A 17,431-nucleotide genomic window follows, 5' to 3' on the forward strand; every position below is an offset into this window, starting at 1 on the left:
TGAAGAAAATCTTTATAAAGCATTGTGAACTTTCTGGCCAAATGAAAAAAAAAAAGCATAGTAAACTTACTTAAGAGTTAGTGCCATCGGTAGCTTTCTTGTATTCCGGTTTCAGCTCATATGACCCTTGATTAGTTCCCTTGTTGTTGTATATACAGAGGTCTTTAAGTATATCTTTCAGAAATTGCTTCAAAGAGAGATGTATGAAGGAGAATCAGAGAACTGTAAGCTATTGTCCGGAATGCAATACGACAATGAGTCATTTATGCTTTGAGTCGATGACAATTAATCATTCGAATATCATATTTAGTGGAATCCAATAGGTTATACCCTGACTTTTTTTGTAGATTGATGATCCATTTAGAAAAATCTTAAACATTTTCAAGCAATCTACTTGTTGTACCCCGCTAGAATAATTTCAGATTTGTTTTTCTAAAGAAATAGCCTATGTTTCTTTGACTCGAACATAAGTGCCGAAAAAGGGGCAGTGTTTGACACGGATGTTCAGCTTTTTACTAGTGCCAGACAAATCGGAGCAACATAGAAAATAACACCTACCCTAGACTGAATTCATCTCTAACAAATCTTTATCGCTGATTTTAAATACTATATCTTCTGAAACATTTTTCCAAACCCTCTTTAATTTAAAACAGGCTCAGCTAGCATTGAATTAATAGAAATGCCAATAGCATTAAGGTTTCAAAAGTTACCATGTCAGTAGAAATAATTGAGTAAGAAGCATACTTCTGGTTGGTCTGTCTCTTGAATCAGTTGTCTTAAAGTCCAATTCGTTTGCCTTTCAAAGAGCTTAAACATAATATCTTCCATCTCTCCACGATCCCTCCGTGTTCTTTTTGTATCTAATGTCTTGGCAGGTGCCTTCTTCTTTTCCTATTGCAAACACGTCAGATCTTCTCATACATATGGTGGACATATTATAAATATATTCTGATTGCATATATGAGAGCAAATGAAAACAGACCCCACAGGAAATATCAGTAAAAGAACATAATATTTAGATAATTCAACATGTAAAGAACGTAGGCATGCGGACATTGAATACAGCAGCGATAATCATCCCTGGCATTGGCCTCATATGTGATCCATTGTCATTATCGATGACCTGAAATGTAAAATAGGGGAAAAAATTTGTGGGAAAGGGAAAGGAGACGAGGGAATGTAAAATATGTGGTAAATAATAACACCAAAAATACCGTATAGGAAATAAGGACACAGATATATAAAGTAATTATTAGAACCTGTATCTGTCTGGATTTGTTCATAGATTTATTTGTCCGTTCACGGCAGAGTTTCCCATAGTTCTCGATGTTTTCATCATGAGGTCTCATGTCAAACTTGTTTAGTATTTTCCCCTCAACTGCAAGCTTTCCTGCAACATAAGACAAATTTCATAAATATCAATAGTAGTGTTAATTAGGAAATTGTGAATTTATTCACTGCACTAAACAGATATTTTGTTGATGATTCAAAAGAACCTCCGTTAGGGCAATTATTAACATATCTGATCATCAATAATATTTCAAGATAGAAGTGTCCCAAATAAGTGGTTGGACCTGAATTTTTGTTGGAAAAAAGGAATTTTCTTAAACTGAATTTAATGTCAACAAAGTAATAGAATGACAGTTTTAGAATCTACACTTCCAATAAGCCAAATAGAATGGATTATCTCCCAGATTCTATGCATAACCAATACATGAAAAGTCAAGCGAAATTGTTCTATCAATATTTCAGTTATAACAAAAACAGTTTAAGTCCAGGAGAATAACCCTTAGTTGAAAAAGGTGATGTGTTGCATCGCAACATTGATAATACATTCAAATATTTGTCAAGGAGCCTATTTTAGAGAATAGAAAGAACACATTATAGCAGTACAATTTAGTGCTAATAGGAGAAAAAGTAATATCCCAATTCCCCAATTTCCGTGTAAAGTGACGGCACAAGACTTGATTAGAAGTAGCTCAGAAATCGATATCGTGTAAAATGCAAGATGACAAACTTACACGTGGAAACATTTTATCCATGGCAAGGTATAAAGGCTGGTCTCTCCTGGAATGACACAGGCTTACCTTGGGATGTCTGTGAAAACACAGACATTGGAACAAAGTCTTTGGTCATGTCCATGGAATAACTCTTCGGTACATCTCCAGTTTCTGTGCCAACCAAATCCATGGTAAACTGAGGTTCAACAAACAACTTATGTAAGACGAACACAATCAAAGCATTATTATTCCAAGTAAAAGAACATGATTCCACCTTGCTCAGTCAACCGATAAAGAAAACTCAACTGACAGCACAAACTGTGGGAAGTAAAATAATGTAATGGAAATCAAAGGAACCCGAACATATGAAACACCTAGAAAAAGTAAATTCAGAGCTACCTAAATTGTTTGATCGAGGGCTAAATTCATTTTTGTGATTCACTATAGTTTTATGACAGCTAAGAAGAACCAAACTTAATTTTGTTTCAAGACATTGATGCCACATTTTTGAATTTCTCGTCCAAACGAGATTGAAAAGCTGCCCAACTCCATTGAAAACAAATCTTAAGCCCTGGGAGGCTGAGCATTTTGTTATAATTTCTAATGGTTTGTCCAAGCTCTATCATTAAACATCATTTGCTAGGGTCTTTCAACCACTTCTGAAACCATATTATTTCTTTCAGCTAACTTTCATCAACAGGGATAGTCATAAGTTTTATGGTTTCAACTTTCAACCAACTCCATTACTATGACTACTGTTATCACCATCAAGCCATTCTATAAATCATCAATTATGAATAAAACAACCTAACACTCAACAACAACACAACTAGGAATAATATATATATATATATATATATATATATATTCATACACACATATACATATATATAAGCCAATGCCACCAATATAACAAGATTCATTCTTCCATATGAACGTCATAATAATTATAGAAAAAAAGTTCATCTCTCTATAACTAACAAACTATCCATGCAAGCAATCTCTTGTGAATTAACATATAAGTTCACCCAAAGAGCAAAACACGTTACTTGCTTAATACATTACTATGGTAAAGAACAAAACCCAACTGAATTTCAAAGCTTTCAGCATACACTACTCAGCAAAGATTCATTATTTTATGACCCAAAGAGCAAACAGGAAAAAAACAGCATGAAAAACCAGAATTTCAAAAATCCTAAAAAAAAACTAGATAAAATTGAGTTGGAAGTATCGTCCCATAATGAGTCTCTACAGTATCCGATTAGAATTTGTTATCGAATGGGTTGAAACCGATAGTTATACTAGAAAATTCGTAAAAAACACAAAACATAAGAGGAAAACTAAAAAGCGAAGAAAAAAATCAAATTCCACTAAGGGGGAAAAGCAATGCATGCAGTGAAACAAACCCAGAAAACCAAAAGAGATTCCAAACTCTAAAACCCATCAAGCCAGATAAACAAAACAAATCCCTGAAAAATCACACGATAAAGAAGGACAAATGCATGCCATGAACGAAACCCAACAAATAAACACAGTGTTATCGTTCCAAAAAGATGGAAACCTGAGGAGAAGAGGAGTCATTGTCATCACTAGAGACACGAGGGTCAATGGAAAGAATAACTTTGGCAACCGCATGAGAAGGAGAAGCTGAAGCTGAAGAAGAAGAGGAGGAGGGTTGAGGGCGTTGGAGAGAGCGTGAAACCAAACGAGGGCACTTCATTAACCACATTGATCTTTCGGCTTTGCTTGTTTCAAGGTAGATATCCTTGTTTTCCATGGAGATTTCCTTTGGAAGACGAAATGTCTAAAAATAATTTCGCAGAAATAAAGAAGGAAAGGAACATACAAACTTTTGGTAAACGATATACGGAGTTGGGACTCGGAAGATCTTTTGTTTGTTTTTATTTTATTTTAAATTACTTAAAATTTAAAATTAATTTTATAATTAAATTATAAAACGTTTTAATTTTAAAACTGAATTTTAGTTTTAATATAAACATCGATTAATATTTGGGTGACGTGATAGTTTAACGTTGATTTGTATAAACATTGATGTTCAATAATTAATTTTTTATTTTGTTTCGTCATCTTCTTCATCGATTTTAGTTCTATAATATATTTTTTACCATTTTTTTACGTCTTTTACTATCACCTTACATATTAATAAACTCGGAAGATCGGCACAACGATTCGAGCTTTTATTTCTGATTCTTCATCTTCTCCAGTTGGCACAACGATTCGAGCTTTTCTTTCTGGTTCTTCATCTTCTCCAGTTGTTTCTTCAACAGTTCGCGCTGCTCGAGCAAAGACGAACGATGATTAGTGGTAGATAAAACACTTCTTGAAAGAGAGAATGATTCCTAAAGAATGAAAATGACATGTTAACTGCGAACTCCTCTACAAATTCTACGAGAGTAACATCTGATTTGTCACATTTGCTCTTCAAGAATGCATTCTCCTTCTTCAGTTCCTCGATTGATTTTCCCATCTAATTTATATGCAAAAGGAAAAATAATTGGTAACTTAACCAAAATCGTAACACGACACGGGACTTGATTCGGGTACGAGTGTCGAACATGATTGTGTATCGTACTTATCGTACTGATATGTTCGCCTTTTCCGAAGATTTCCATGTCGTTAGAGAATCTATCCCCATACCTATGCTCGGATATGCATCAAATATGGATGTCGGATACTGCCCGTATCCTAGGAAAATGTATCTCCCTCAAAGGTAAAAGGAAAACAATGTACCTTATCAATCTCTTGCTTAAATGTTTCAAAGACCTCATTGCTCTTTAACAAGGCATCCTGCAAAATTTAGTGGAGTGTCAAACATAATGAAGACACGGGTGAAGTGCATGGAGACACTAATCAGCAGTCGATACGCAGAGGATGTCGAACCAGTGAAGTGCATTCAATGAGTGACTTCTTAGTTGCCTAGAAAGGTATTACAAAAGCATTCCACTACAATTCCTACAACGAAAGGACTTTAAAGTCTCAGTTATTCGGACACGGGTATGTTCAACTTTTTAAAGCTCTTTTCATGTATTTGGAGGATCTTTGAAGGATCATGTCCCAAAATCTATATCCAGATATGCATCGGAAACGGGTATTGGACACGGATACTTAAACTGTAGCTTTATACTAAATCATGATGCTGTGCATGTGACAACAAACCTTCCGATAAGACCTCTTTACCGAAATCCGGCGTCAGCCATCCAAGACAAATCACATAAGCACACAATACCTAATATTATATTCATCAGCTTAAAGAGAAAAAAGAATAAAACTAAAACAAAATGATAAACGACATGGAAAAAGGGACCTGAAACTGTTGGAATTTTTCTCCATCGGCTGTCAACTGCGCGCGTAAGTTCTTTTCAGTTGCCAATAACTGTGACAGTTGCTCTGCCTACGCTTTCATCTGCACTTGTTCTTGGATCAATCTCTCTTCATGTTGCTTAATTTTTAGATCAGCAAGCTCTAGTTCTAGTGTTTTCTGCTTTAGCTGTGTCAAATGTCCAAGGCTAAGCTCACAGTTCTAGACAACACAATTTGGTTGTATTTTGAGATGGAAAACCTTCGCTATACCGGTAAATCTAACCCGTATCTTTTGTTCAAATTGTTGTTCAGCGAGATCATATTGATCAGCGAACTGCTTCAACTTATCTATTGACCTATACATGAACAAGTCCAGAAGTACCAAGTAATGACAAACTGCCGCTAAAACAATCCATTAAATCAAAATAAATTATATATGTGAGATGAGGCTTTCCCAGATTGCAGGAATTCTTTGGAAATTTACTTGGAAAAGCCAATATATTTGAAAACTTCAAAAGGGAGATCGGATGTCCAAATTAAATTATCCTTGAGAGAAAAAGAAAAACAGAATAGAAAAGAGATGTAATTTAGTGATTCAAGTAACATTCAGAGTATAGATGACACCAATCTTGAAGGGCAATATTTGTAATAACTGGACATGCAATCCCCGTCTCTTACATCTCATTCTCCTTCAGTTGAGATAGGCACTCATTCTTCTGTTCTTCCAGCTTATTGGTCACATCCTATAAGAAAAGGGGGGGAGGGGGAAGGGGGAAGAAGATTAAGAAACTACCAGTAAAATATGTTCAGGGTGAATCTCTTATGGGAACCAATCTTAAACTTAAGTCCCAGTAACATAGATTCATCCAACAAGAGATGCAATTTTCAGCTCTCGAATTCAACTAATAGACTTGCAGTTCTATCTTGACGAGTTATGACACAGTTCCCTTTACCGCGTTTACTCTCTGTTGACCTATGCTACAAATATGCTATGTGAACCGCTGTCATGGTATCAATCACGTTTAACAGTTTAGACAATGATCTTATTAACATGGCTGCAGAGAGATGGACCAGTCAGCATATTCACCATGACCACTTTCAAAATCAAAATGGGAGCATCAAACCTTGATTGCATTATGGAACCCCGCCGATACATCTAATCTTATATTTTGCCTTTCTGTTGATACCCGTTTACATTCGTCCTGTGGAATCATGAGCGAGCCATCAGCACCTTAATAAAAGAAAGACAAATAGCTCAAAGAGCACAAGTAAATCTTCGTCACGGAAATAGAAAATTTAAAACAGATAATGATAAGAAATCACCATCGACGAATTCAAATATATCGGAATTAGAAATGGTAAAACCAAAGGAAAGTTGCTTTCTTCGATAATTATATTTGTCGTGAAGATTCACTATCACTTGATTAAAAGTATGTCAAACACTTACAGAAGAAACCAGAGGTTCAAAAAATGTTTATCACAGCAAGTAACACTAAAACGTACGTAAGAGCCCCTTTATATAGGAAGTACAGTTGAGATCAGAACTATTATTTGTATCGTTTTATGGTTGGTTTGTAACATAATCATAAGGTCAACATACTATGTGCAAAGCGTATCAAGAACAAATATTCGGTAGAATGCAATAAATCAAAAAGTGACAAAGCATCCAAAGAAAACTACCATTAACATTTTGTTTTGACGTTGTAACTCCCTACAAAGTGATTCAAGTTTATCTCTGACAGCAATAGCTACACGAGAAGGCAAAGAAACAAAAATCAGTTTCATGATGTTAAAGATATATAAGAGAGATTATAATATTCACCGATGTGTCATATGTGCCTCCTTCACATTCATATCATATGAAACCTAATATTCAACAATAACTTCTACATTTAGCTGGTCACTGATTCCAAGGAAATGAACATATCTGGGTACAGTGAGGTCAAAATACTTTCTCATCCAACAAAAGAAGAAAGAACTCATAACTTAAATTGCATTCATATAGGAATAGCTCTTTCCAAGAGACAACAGGCAACATTGTACTAGGTATGATTATTATAGTATTTTGGAATAGATCGTAACAAATAGCAATAGTTATCATACTTGAACACTCGCATTTAATTTGTTTATTTACTTTTAAATTTGTCAAACTGAAGACGCAGAAAGTGTATACATCCAACATATAGCATATGGCAGAATTAAAAACCAGTTTTCAACCTTCATGAACAAGTATCCTTTTTGGCAACATAAAAGGTATCTTCACAGCAAAACAACTCCTATTATCATGAAGGTTCAATAAAATTTGGTCTTAGGTAACTAAACCAACATATTCATCACATCATGTGATACAGTGATAGTGACTTTTTTGGCATCATAAATGTTATTTCAACTTACCTGCATCTCTTTCTGCAAGAACTTGTTGATATTTGAAAGAAATTCCTTTCCAGATTTTAATGTACGTTTTGCATTCTTGTGCCTGGTTTCAGTGGTTTCCTAAGAACTAAACCGGCGAGTTCACTTACATAGATGAAACTGATACAAGTAACTTCTGAATAAATTGAACGTCACTGAACAGACTGTCGTACTCTTGAAAAATATGACACTTGGCATAGTCATAAACTATCAGCATTGCAACTAACATACATGGTCAAATGGTTTTCTTCTTCTTCTTGAAACGAACATTATTATAATCATCTAGAATTGCTATAAAGATTAGCCTCCAGAAAAGAAAAAAAATAAGCAACCAGTCAAAAGTTACCAACGACCTTGGGATAAAAAAAGACAAAGGGTGCTTCCATATAAGTAAGCAATAATCATCAGCACTTTCTTGATGATCATACTGAAACCAACCCACAAGTATAACAATTCGAAAGAACTTAGTCATGTGCTATGATCTACTAACTGTTTTTTTTTTTTTTTTTTGTTCCTGGAGGAATCCATACTCTCTGACAAATATGTTTCCTTCAAATCAGTAGATTTAGCTTCTGATCCTCCTCCAACTGCTGCCGAAAAAAACCACCGATGAGCATTTTGAAAGGCATCAATCGAACATAGGAACCCAATATATGTTTATTTTAATTTATTACAAATTTTTAATTATTTTATTAAATATTTGTGATTAAATTCATTTTTATACTTTTCATAGTTTATTTAGGGAAATTTAAGATATTTTTATTATTTTAGTTTTTTTTAATTAATGTACTTAGCATTAATGAAAATATGCTAAAGTCTTTTATGGTGTTTAGGAGCCTATTTATAGGCACTTGTGTAAAAAAGGGAGGACAATTTTTTAGAGGAGAAAAAGAAAAGAGGAATCACCTAAGTTTTGTAATTTGAAAGATACAAGTTAATAAAAAGAATTTGAAGTTAATTGTTTTTTTTACTTTTATTATTGTTTTTTTTTATTTTGATTTTTTTCTTTTTAAAACTCCGTCGGATGAGAAGAAACCGGTGAATAAGGAAAAAAAGGCTTTCAAATAGATGTTTATAGAGATTTAGCCTTCTTTAAGGTTTTTCGACGAAAATCGACCATGAATCGTAAATGAGAATTTTTTCCCTTTTGATTTATAACTTAAAAGAATTTTTTTTTTGAGTGTTGAATTCAATTAAATGACCCGATGATCCGATTTGTATCCTTATGAGATCCACTTATTTTTACACGGGTAGTAAATAATTCAAGTTCTCATGTTTGTTTGTTTTATGCTTACTAAGATCCTCCGGGGACAATCTAGCTATGGCAGTCCCCGGATTTCTTTTTTCTTCGGTTGACATTTTCCTGAAAGGCCATTTCCAAGATTAGGTTCATTGTTCCGGAACAAATAAAGAATATTCGAATTGAAAACTTAACAAACCACATTATGCAAGGCTTATGTTACTCCGACTCTTCATTCTTTTTTAATGTTCTTTTTCCAGAGCCAAACTTGTAATGACAATCCTAAGCTTGCATTAAGTTCTAACAAAGTGAAATTTTCAATCATAGAACATGCTACAGAAGAAGACTAGACTCATAAACAACAAATTTTACCATTCAACAGCCTATGTTTGAAAACATACAGATTGAACTATTCCACTCATCAACTATTCTTCATTTTTCTTGAAATACCTAATTCCGATGCCCATTTTCGATGCATATTTGGACATGGATGTGGAGATATAACTCTCCAAATACATAAAAATCTTAAAAATAATCGAACATATCCGTGTCTGATACCCACAGGAGAATCCAAGTATAATGGCTCATCAGAATGGTTGTTGATCTATGTTGTCGATAGAAAAACAGCTAACACGTGCACCCAACTATATAAGTTGTTGTTAGACTTGAAAAAGATAAATAAATATCACACTAAACGAATAGCATTCAACTTGTAACCTACCAACAATGTTCACTTCGCCATGTATAACATCGTGAACCACCTGCATTTTCGGATGACGGTATCTCTGAGCTGTTCGAGATGTGTATCGACCTCGTAAAACTGAAAAGAATAAGGTATCTGTAAATACTCTGAAGATTGAACTACATAATGAAAATTGGAAAATCAATTATGGCAATCCGGAAGATATCAAGCTATTTACAGAATTTTAGTATACCTCATTAGATATTGCCTGCAACATTTCGGCATGAGAAGACCCTCGTACAAGCTGCATGTTTAACTGTGCTTCGGCCTCCTCCTCTTCACATCTTTTCTCCTGTGAGCACAAAATTTTAAGATTTTTCTTTACAAACTCGGGAAATAAAAGATGGAAACAATTTACTATTCTACTCGAGCACAAGAAATGCTACTGAACCCAGTGACGTTACGATTACAAGCCACAAAATCCAAAGGAGAGAGTCATGCCAAGACTGCCCGAAACAAGAGTTACCTCTTCGGTTACTTTGGAAAGAAGAAGCTGCCACTCTCCTCGAATTTTTCCAGCAACGTTTTGGCCATTAGATGAACATCACTTCCTTTCTCCTTGTATTTCATTGCATTATCGAAAACCAATCTTACATCGGCACAAATAGCACGAACATTCTTATATCCAGTACCATCCTTGGCCTCCATTTGGTTTTTTATTGTACTGAAGTCCATTGGGTTTTCAATAACCTAGCAAAGGTAACATAATTAATCAATAAAACTAGGAAACCATTTCCAAAACTCTCTAGAAAGAGTCAGATAAGCACCAATAATACATGCAGCAGTTCTTACAGGTAGATACTACTGCTAGTGATGCCTAAAAAGGACGCTATAGTTCGACTCAAGAAATTATCGATTTTCATATGCATTCCTAGAATACACCCACCAGATTCCTCAACTCAAACAGGATAGATAACAAGTAAATGGACAGTTAATAACTTTATATCTGGAAAACTAAAATGACACAAAAGGAAAAATGCATTAATGCAACACACATTACCTTATGTAAACCAAGACCTTTGATATCTACCGGTTGCATAAACGGCCATGCCCACTTGTGCTCTAAGATCTGGAAGAAGCAAAACACACATAACCAGTATTTAATTGCAACTCCTCACTTATCAGCGGGATCGAGAAATGTTGCTGTTTTGATCCTGTAAGTGCTCAAATTATGAGATTATGCATGAAATAGCTAACGGTAAGAACGTATGCAATTCATAAAGATACTACGTGGGAAAACAGCTAAATATAAACAAAAGTTCCTAAAGAAAGCAGGAAGAATTGGCCAAAACTAGTTTAGATTTCAAGAACTACAAATTCAAACTTCCCATAAAAAGCAAAATCTGCACAACTACGCCTAAAGCAACCTACTGGACTCAATGAGTTAAGTTCATTGTTCTTATGTTTCCACTGAAACAGCAACGAAGAACTAAACAAGTCAAGAAAGAACACAGAAAAATGAGCGAATTCAGTAACAAGAACTTGAAGGAAAAAAAAAGGTTTTAAGCAAACCCCAGCTGACTGAATCAACCGAAAACAACACTTTCAAGAATTCGAAGACGTGTAACAAAGAACAGAGGGAGAATAAATTCAACTACGTATACTTCATACATAAACACCATGGGAATTTAGAAAAAATGAGAAATTACCAGAGAAGAGAATGGAAGTGAAGAGAATGCTCTGCTCCAGCTTTTTTGCTTTTTCTTTTGTGATCTGAACCAGAGGAGTGAGCGACGTCGTTTTGTTTTAAGGTTATTCCATGGCCTGTGCTGGACATCTATTTCAGCTCAACAGTTGGTCTGGACAAGAGGAATGAGCGACGCTTAACTTCGGTTGTGACAATTTTTGGCCATTTAATTATAAAAAGGAGAAACTACTTTATATACCACTGAACTTTTCCCATTATCTCGTTTATACCATTAAACTTTTAATTTTGCTAATTATAGCATCAAACTTTAGTTTTATATTCAATTATGACACTCCACTGTTAAGTTACTAACGAGACCGTAATATGGCTAACGGTTGCTGACATAATATGTCAGATCAAAATGATGTCATTTTGATGCAACTGTTCTAATATCTTAAATAACGTCGTTTTAAACTCTAAACTTTAGGGGTGTATCAATTTTATCATTGAACTTTTAAACATGTTAATTTTTTTTTTGTACTGCACTTTTTGGCTATCATTGATAATCAATCACCGCTCGTCACTGATCGTCTTTGTCGCTAAAGTTTTTTATATAGTTCGGAGTACGTACAAGGTAATATATGTTCAAAAAACACTCTCGGCCTTTGAACACTTAACGCTCACACCTCTAGCATTCCTGATGCTCGAACCCGAGACCTCAAGGAATAACAACAATTCCTTTACTGCCGAAGTCACTGGGGTTCATGCTACATCTCTAAAGTTCATTGCCTAAAACAATGTTATTCTATGCATCATAATAGCTACACCAGAAAGATGTCATTTTGATGTAATATGTCACGTCACTAATCGTTAGTCATATCATCGTCTCATTTCTAACTTCACGACGAAGTAACATGATTAAAGCGGAAATCAAACATCAATATTATAATTGATAAAATCGAAAGTTCAGTAATATAAATGAGTCATCGATCAAACTTCAATGGTATTTGAAGTAATTTTCCCTTATAAAATTTCTTAAGTCATCTTTAATTTTTTGAATTTTATTTGTTCAAATCATTCGAACGTTAATTGTTTAATTGTGTGATATTACAACACCAAAATGATGTATTTTAAGTATTTTTGTTTATAAAATTAACTTAAAATTTTAGTCGTCTTTTTCTTTTTAGTCGACATTCTTCTTCATAATCATTCAATTGATATTTATCTATATTTGTGACTTAACTGACACTAAAATCATTCTCCTTTTGTCCTCTTTTTTTTTTCAAAATTGATAAAATTTAAGTCAAAACTTTCAATTGATAATTAAAGAGTTGAAAATCATTCAAACATATACTATTTTATATTCGCCGTAACTTAATAAAAAAAGTTTTATAGACATCAATTTTGTTCGTTCAGGCCCAAGCCCAATATTAAACTTAAACCCAAATTCCATAACCAGCTTAAGTAGGCCTAAAATCATTGTCCAAAATATCAGAACCCATGTCCAAGCTGAGATCTGTCTTTTATCAAATGGATTGATCCTTTTAAAATCAGTATAATAAATATAATAGATTGAGCAAAATTGAAAAAAAATGTTAATTAAATAATACATTTTTGGGGGGTTTCATAAAATATTGATATATATTGGAAATTACAGATCATATAATATATCACGTTGATCTGAGCAGCTTTTCCAACTTCCAAAGGTTCCCCCTTTAGCCAATCTTCTTCAAGCTTTCACCTCTTCCAACTGTACCTATTCCACAGCAAAGCAAACTGTCTTTTTATTATCAGTTCTTCTATTGTCTTATTTTTTACCTAAAAATAATATAGATGGGCATGGGTCCAGTTGATTTTCCAACTAATACAATTTGATAAAAATATCTTTTTAATAAAAAAATTCAACTCTATAAAACAGGTCGTATCTGATTCACATACCTATTCTTAAACAGAACTATTATGTATTACTACTTGATAATAATATCATTAAAAGATTTAATTAATTCAATTTAGGGTTTATAATGTAATCATTCATCCTTTTCTTTTTTAAAAACAAATAGTTGCATATTAAACCTAGTGGATCAATCCCAACCCCCAGCACATGGTTTCCTGAAAGAACCAGTTGGCAGTGGACCCAAATCCAAAATCAAACAGGGGCTCACGTGACACCATGATTCATTTCATCAGACCACATTTAGACATAAAACATTAATTATAATGTGAAGGAGGTGAGCATGTTACCATGAGAGTGACCATCATGAAGTACCAATGGATTGTTACCTGAATTAGGAGCAATAGCAGCAGCAGGTTTAGAGATGATGGCGGCGGCGGTTGGAATTGTGGTGATGGGCCCAGCCGTTGTTGAGGAGAAGATGTGTGTGGCTGATGCCGGTAACCCCATTGTTTGTGATTGATGATAATGGTAGAATGGGTACATTGGCATCAATGTGTTTGCACCTGCAATAGCCTGCCCTGCTGGATACACTTGGGAGAAATGTCCATTCATGTAGGATCCTCCATTGTAGCTTAGCTTCTGTTGCTTCATATAAACATATGAAGTATTAGAAATTTATTTCTTCAAAAATTGTACCATTAGAAGTTGAGTTCATCCTTTCAATATACATTATTATATATCTCAACTTAATTTCAAGGATTAAATTGATACATATACTCTTTTTTTCTAAATCGATCTCTAAATTTAGCTTATACCACACATTTTTATATTTTATGTTATATTCACAGTTGAAGGTACCATAATGTAATGACAAAAACCGAGTTTAGGTATCAACATGTTCGATGAAAGCCAAGTTTAAGTATCGATTTGGAAAGAAAAAAAATATAAATACCAATTCGAACCCTGAATTAAGTTCAAGTAACGATTTGAAGTAAAATATAACACAAGTACAAATTTAAAGCCTAAGAATAACTTTAGGTGCCAAATAGTATATTTACCCTATTCAATTGGAACTAAAGATCTAATTGAAATTCTTATCATATACTACTATTACATAGGTGAGAAAAAAAGAAAAAAAATGGGTAAATATACCAAAGGTTATTAAATTATGTTCAAATAGTTGTTTTGATAATTAAACTTTCAAAAGTTATAAAATGATCATTAAATTTGTCGAACTATTATAAGATGATTATTGAGACGTCATAATTAACATAAAAGTTTAATGGATTTAATAACCATTTTGTAACAGTTTGTTTGATAAATTTAATAATTATTTTATAAACTTTAAAAATCCAGTAAACAAAACGATCATTAGAGTATAATTCTATGACCATTGATGTACTTGACCCAAAGAAAAAGAAAGGAAAAAGATAATCACTTACATGATTGTAGCTCATATCAGTGGCAATGTACGTGGGAGAGTAACTGAAACAAGTGAGCAGAGACAATTATAAGATACGACGATGTCTACATTTTATACCATACAACTTCAATAAAAATCGAAAGAAATAAAATACCTATAGAAAGGAACGGCTTGATGATGATGAAAGTGTGACGCCGGTGTCCCCACTGCTGGGTAATACCACTGCAAGTGATTAGCAGGTGCAGCTGACGTGGCCCTCGGTCCAACGTTTGATCCTTCAATTTAATTCGATCAAAACCCATATATTAGACCCCCATGATGCTTATATTCACAAAAATGCCATTACACCATTTTTTCTCTCTTCAAAATAAAAAAATACGTAAATACCTTGTTGTGGTGGATGAGCAGCGGAGCCCGAGGTGGACCTCGGGCGGCGAGCACAAAGAGAGGCGAGGTTGCAGTTGGCGCGGCGGCCGTTGATGATAGGGTTCGGATCCTCACAAGCTTGCTTAGCTGCTTCAGCATCCTTAAATGTAACCTAAAAATTTCCCCCAAAAAAACTTTAAGAAAATCCAGAAACGAATCAGCTGACACCGGAAGCATTTGATTAAAAAAGGAACTTACGAATCCATAACCCTTGGATCTGCCGGTGAGTTTATCGGAAATAATGACGGCTTCAAGGATCTCACCGTACTTCTCGAAGTGCTCTTTCATGGCATCTCCGGGAGTCTCCCAAGCTAAGCCGCCAACGAAAACTTTGGTTAAAGTTGTGTCACCTAATTGCCCAATACTGTTACTCATAGTCATGGCGTTTAGCAACGACGAGAAAAGAAAGCAGAATAAGAAAACCGATGATGATTTCCTTTCCCAAAATAATAAAGACTTAATTGAGGAAATTGAGAAAAATAAGGTGTTTGGATAGAGAGACCCAAGAAGGAAATGAGGAGGGAAAGGGAAAATTTAAGGAAGAGGAAGAGATGAAGAAAAACAAAAGGAGACAGATAGGCAAGACAGAGAGACTCTGTGCTTATGACTACATAACTACATTATCAACGTGATCACACATCTTATTTACTATTCCGGTTGATTTTATGTTGAATATAATGATAAGATACGTTACTTATATTATATTTTCGAGGAAAAAAATCAAGTTCAAAATTTGAAAATGATATAAACTCCTAACACTGATGGTAAAATGAATATGGAGAATTTCAAAAGAAAATACATATTTTAATCTTAAGATGACGTTGTTAAGAGTAAGAATCATAAACTCTAAACATAAAGGATAAAATATATATAAAAAAAATATCTCGAACTTCACATTAGTTGTATATCAAGAGTTAATACGCGTTTAAATATATTTGAATTTACGTCCTTCTGAATGTTATAATAGTAATCTTGTGGATCGAAATTAAATTCAAAAGAGGAAAGAAAACCATAGGAGAGGCGCGTGAGACATGATGAGGGTGGCGCGTAGTAGAAGAAAGAGGGAGAGACAGCTAAAAGCCGGCGAAGAAAACGAAAAGAGACCCACAAAGATAACTGAATTTTGAGTTACGCAACGTGAAGTCCCAAGGAGATGTCGTTTTGGACGATGGATTTAGATGCTCTCAGCACGCTGTTTTATCAAATTTGCATGCACGTCTACACATAAATTAACCATTTGCAGGCCATTTATATACTTTAAAATATCTCATTTTTTTTATCTCGTTAGTAGGTGAACTTTAATTTGAATATGGTTTTTATCATTGAACTTTAAAATGTTTTAATTTTAGCATTAAACTTTTGATATTATTTTATTTATTATTAGGTCATTTAATTGTTGACACTGTGATAATGTGATCGTTTCTTTTTCGTTTTTCTACAAAAAAAATATCCACTCCTCTTACTGTCGGGTCAATTATTGCATGTCACCAGGAGCAAAATTATGAATTTATTAAAGGGTAAAAATATTTTTTTTATTTCTCAGAAATATAATTTGTTCAATTAAGGGGCCGATAAAAATTATTTTATTTATTTCTTTGAAATATATATTTTTTAGTATTAATTAAACATTAAAAAAACAAATTGACATGGACCAAGGCACCTGTTCTTTCTATGCCTGACACTAGTTGTCATTCACGATAAGATTGATATCTAAACGTTTGTATTTCATCGTTTATGCTTTTTTCTTCTTGAAATGGTTTTTCACGGCTCTTGCTCATATTCGATAAAATCCATGTAAAGTTTTGAAATTCTAATGATCTGGTCTTTTCCTAAGATCACTTAGTGGTGTCAAATTTTAAGTTTTGTTGTTTGTCTTCTCAAAAGAGGGTTTCTCAATTCTTACCATATGAACTTTTGAACAAACACCTCAAATAAAAAATTCAAAATATTTATTTAAAAAAATAATGAATTTTGAAGAGAATTTCAGAAAAATTAAATTAATAAAATGATAGAACAATATAATGTAATAATCGTTCATCAGTATTTGGGGTGATCTTAAAAGACATCAGACTATGATGATTTCTAAAAATGATTAAAAAATGATTTAATAAATCATAATTTTGATAAAAAATGATGAAATAGAATAAAATTTATTTGTCTCACTTCCACATCAACACACATTAACATCAAATTGTCACAACATCCAACTATTAATACTTTAACGACCCAATAATAATAATAATAATAATAATAATAATAAAGATATGGGTTTGAATGCTCATTATCCTTCAATTAATGGATTTGATTTATATAATTACTTTTAAAGATAATTTGATAATTATAAGA

At 33.5% G+C, this 17,431-nt stretch overlaps 2 protein-coding genes and 2 pseudogenes across 4 annotated transcripts; all 4 read right to left on the minus strand.

Annotated features, from left to right (window-relative positions):
- Positions 1-70: 70 nt before the first annotated feature.
- LOC120213257 (general transcription factor IIF subunit 2-like) lies at positions 71-3,798 on the minus strand. The gene is made up of 6 exons (XM_039211417.1): positions 3,562-3,798; positions 2,088-2,196; positions 1,260-1,390; positions 1,055-1,123; positions 745-891; positions 71-187 (listed from the first exon to the last, which is right to left on the minus strand). Exons 1-6 carry the CDS (start codon positions 3,775-3,777, stop codon positions 71-73), a joined length of 789 nt encoding a protein of 262 aa, XP_039067348.1. The 5' UTR covers positions 3,778-3,798.
- A 400-nt stretch (positions 3,799-4,198) lies between these two features.
- On the minus strand, positions 4,199-8,205 carry LOC120213418 (annotated as a pseudogene).
- A 770-nt stretch (positions 8,206-8,975) lies between these two features.
- LOC120213419 lies at positions 8,976-10,827 on the minus strand (annotated as a pseudogene).
- Positions 10,828-13,032: 2,205 nt separating this feature from the next.
- LOC120213255 (probable RNA-binding protein ARP1) lies at positions 13,033-15,525 on the minus strand. Of its 3 annotated transcripts, none has more exons than XM_039211414.1 (6): positions 15,284-15,525; positions 15,047-15,197; positions 14,814-14,934; positions 14,679-14,721; positions 13,623-13,875; positions 13,033-13,098 (listed from the first exon to the last, which is right to left on the minus strand). In XM_039211414.1, the coding sequence occupies exons 1-6, from the start codon at positions 15,464-15,466 to the stop codon at positions 13,058-13,060; spliced, it is 792 nt and encodes a 263-aa protein (XP_039067345.1). In that variant the 5' UTR covers positions 15,467-15,525; the 3' UTR covers positions 13,033-13,057. The 3 variants fall into 3 exon arrangements, with proteins under 3 accessions (XP_039067345.1, XP_039067347.1, XP_039067346.1); XM_039211416.1 differs by having other exon boundaries at positions 13,047-13,118; positions 15,284-15,518; XM_039211415.1 differs by having other exon boundaries at positions 13,052-13,092; positions 15,284-15,521.
- Positions 15,526-17,431: the final 1,906 nt, after the last annotated feature.

The sequence above is a fragment of the Hibiscus syriacus genome, unplaced genomic scaffold (genome assembly GCF_006381635.1).
Source record: "Hibiscus syriacus cultivar Baekdansim isolate YM2019G1 unplaced genomic scaffold, ASM638163v2 tig00110020_pilon, whole genome shotgun sequence".
NCBI classification, from domain to species: Eukaryota; Viridiplantae; Streptophyta; class Magnoliopsida; order Malvales; family Malvaceae; genus Hibiscus; species Hibiscus syriacus.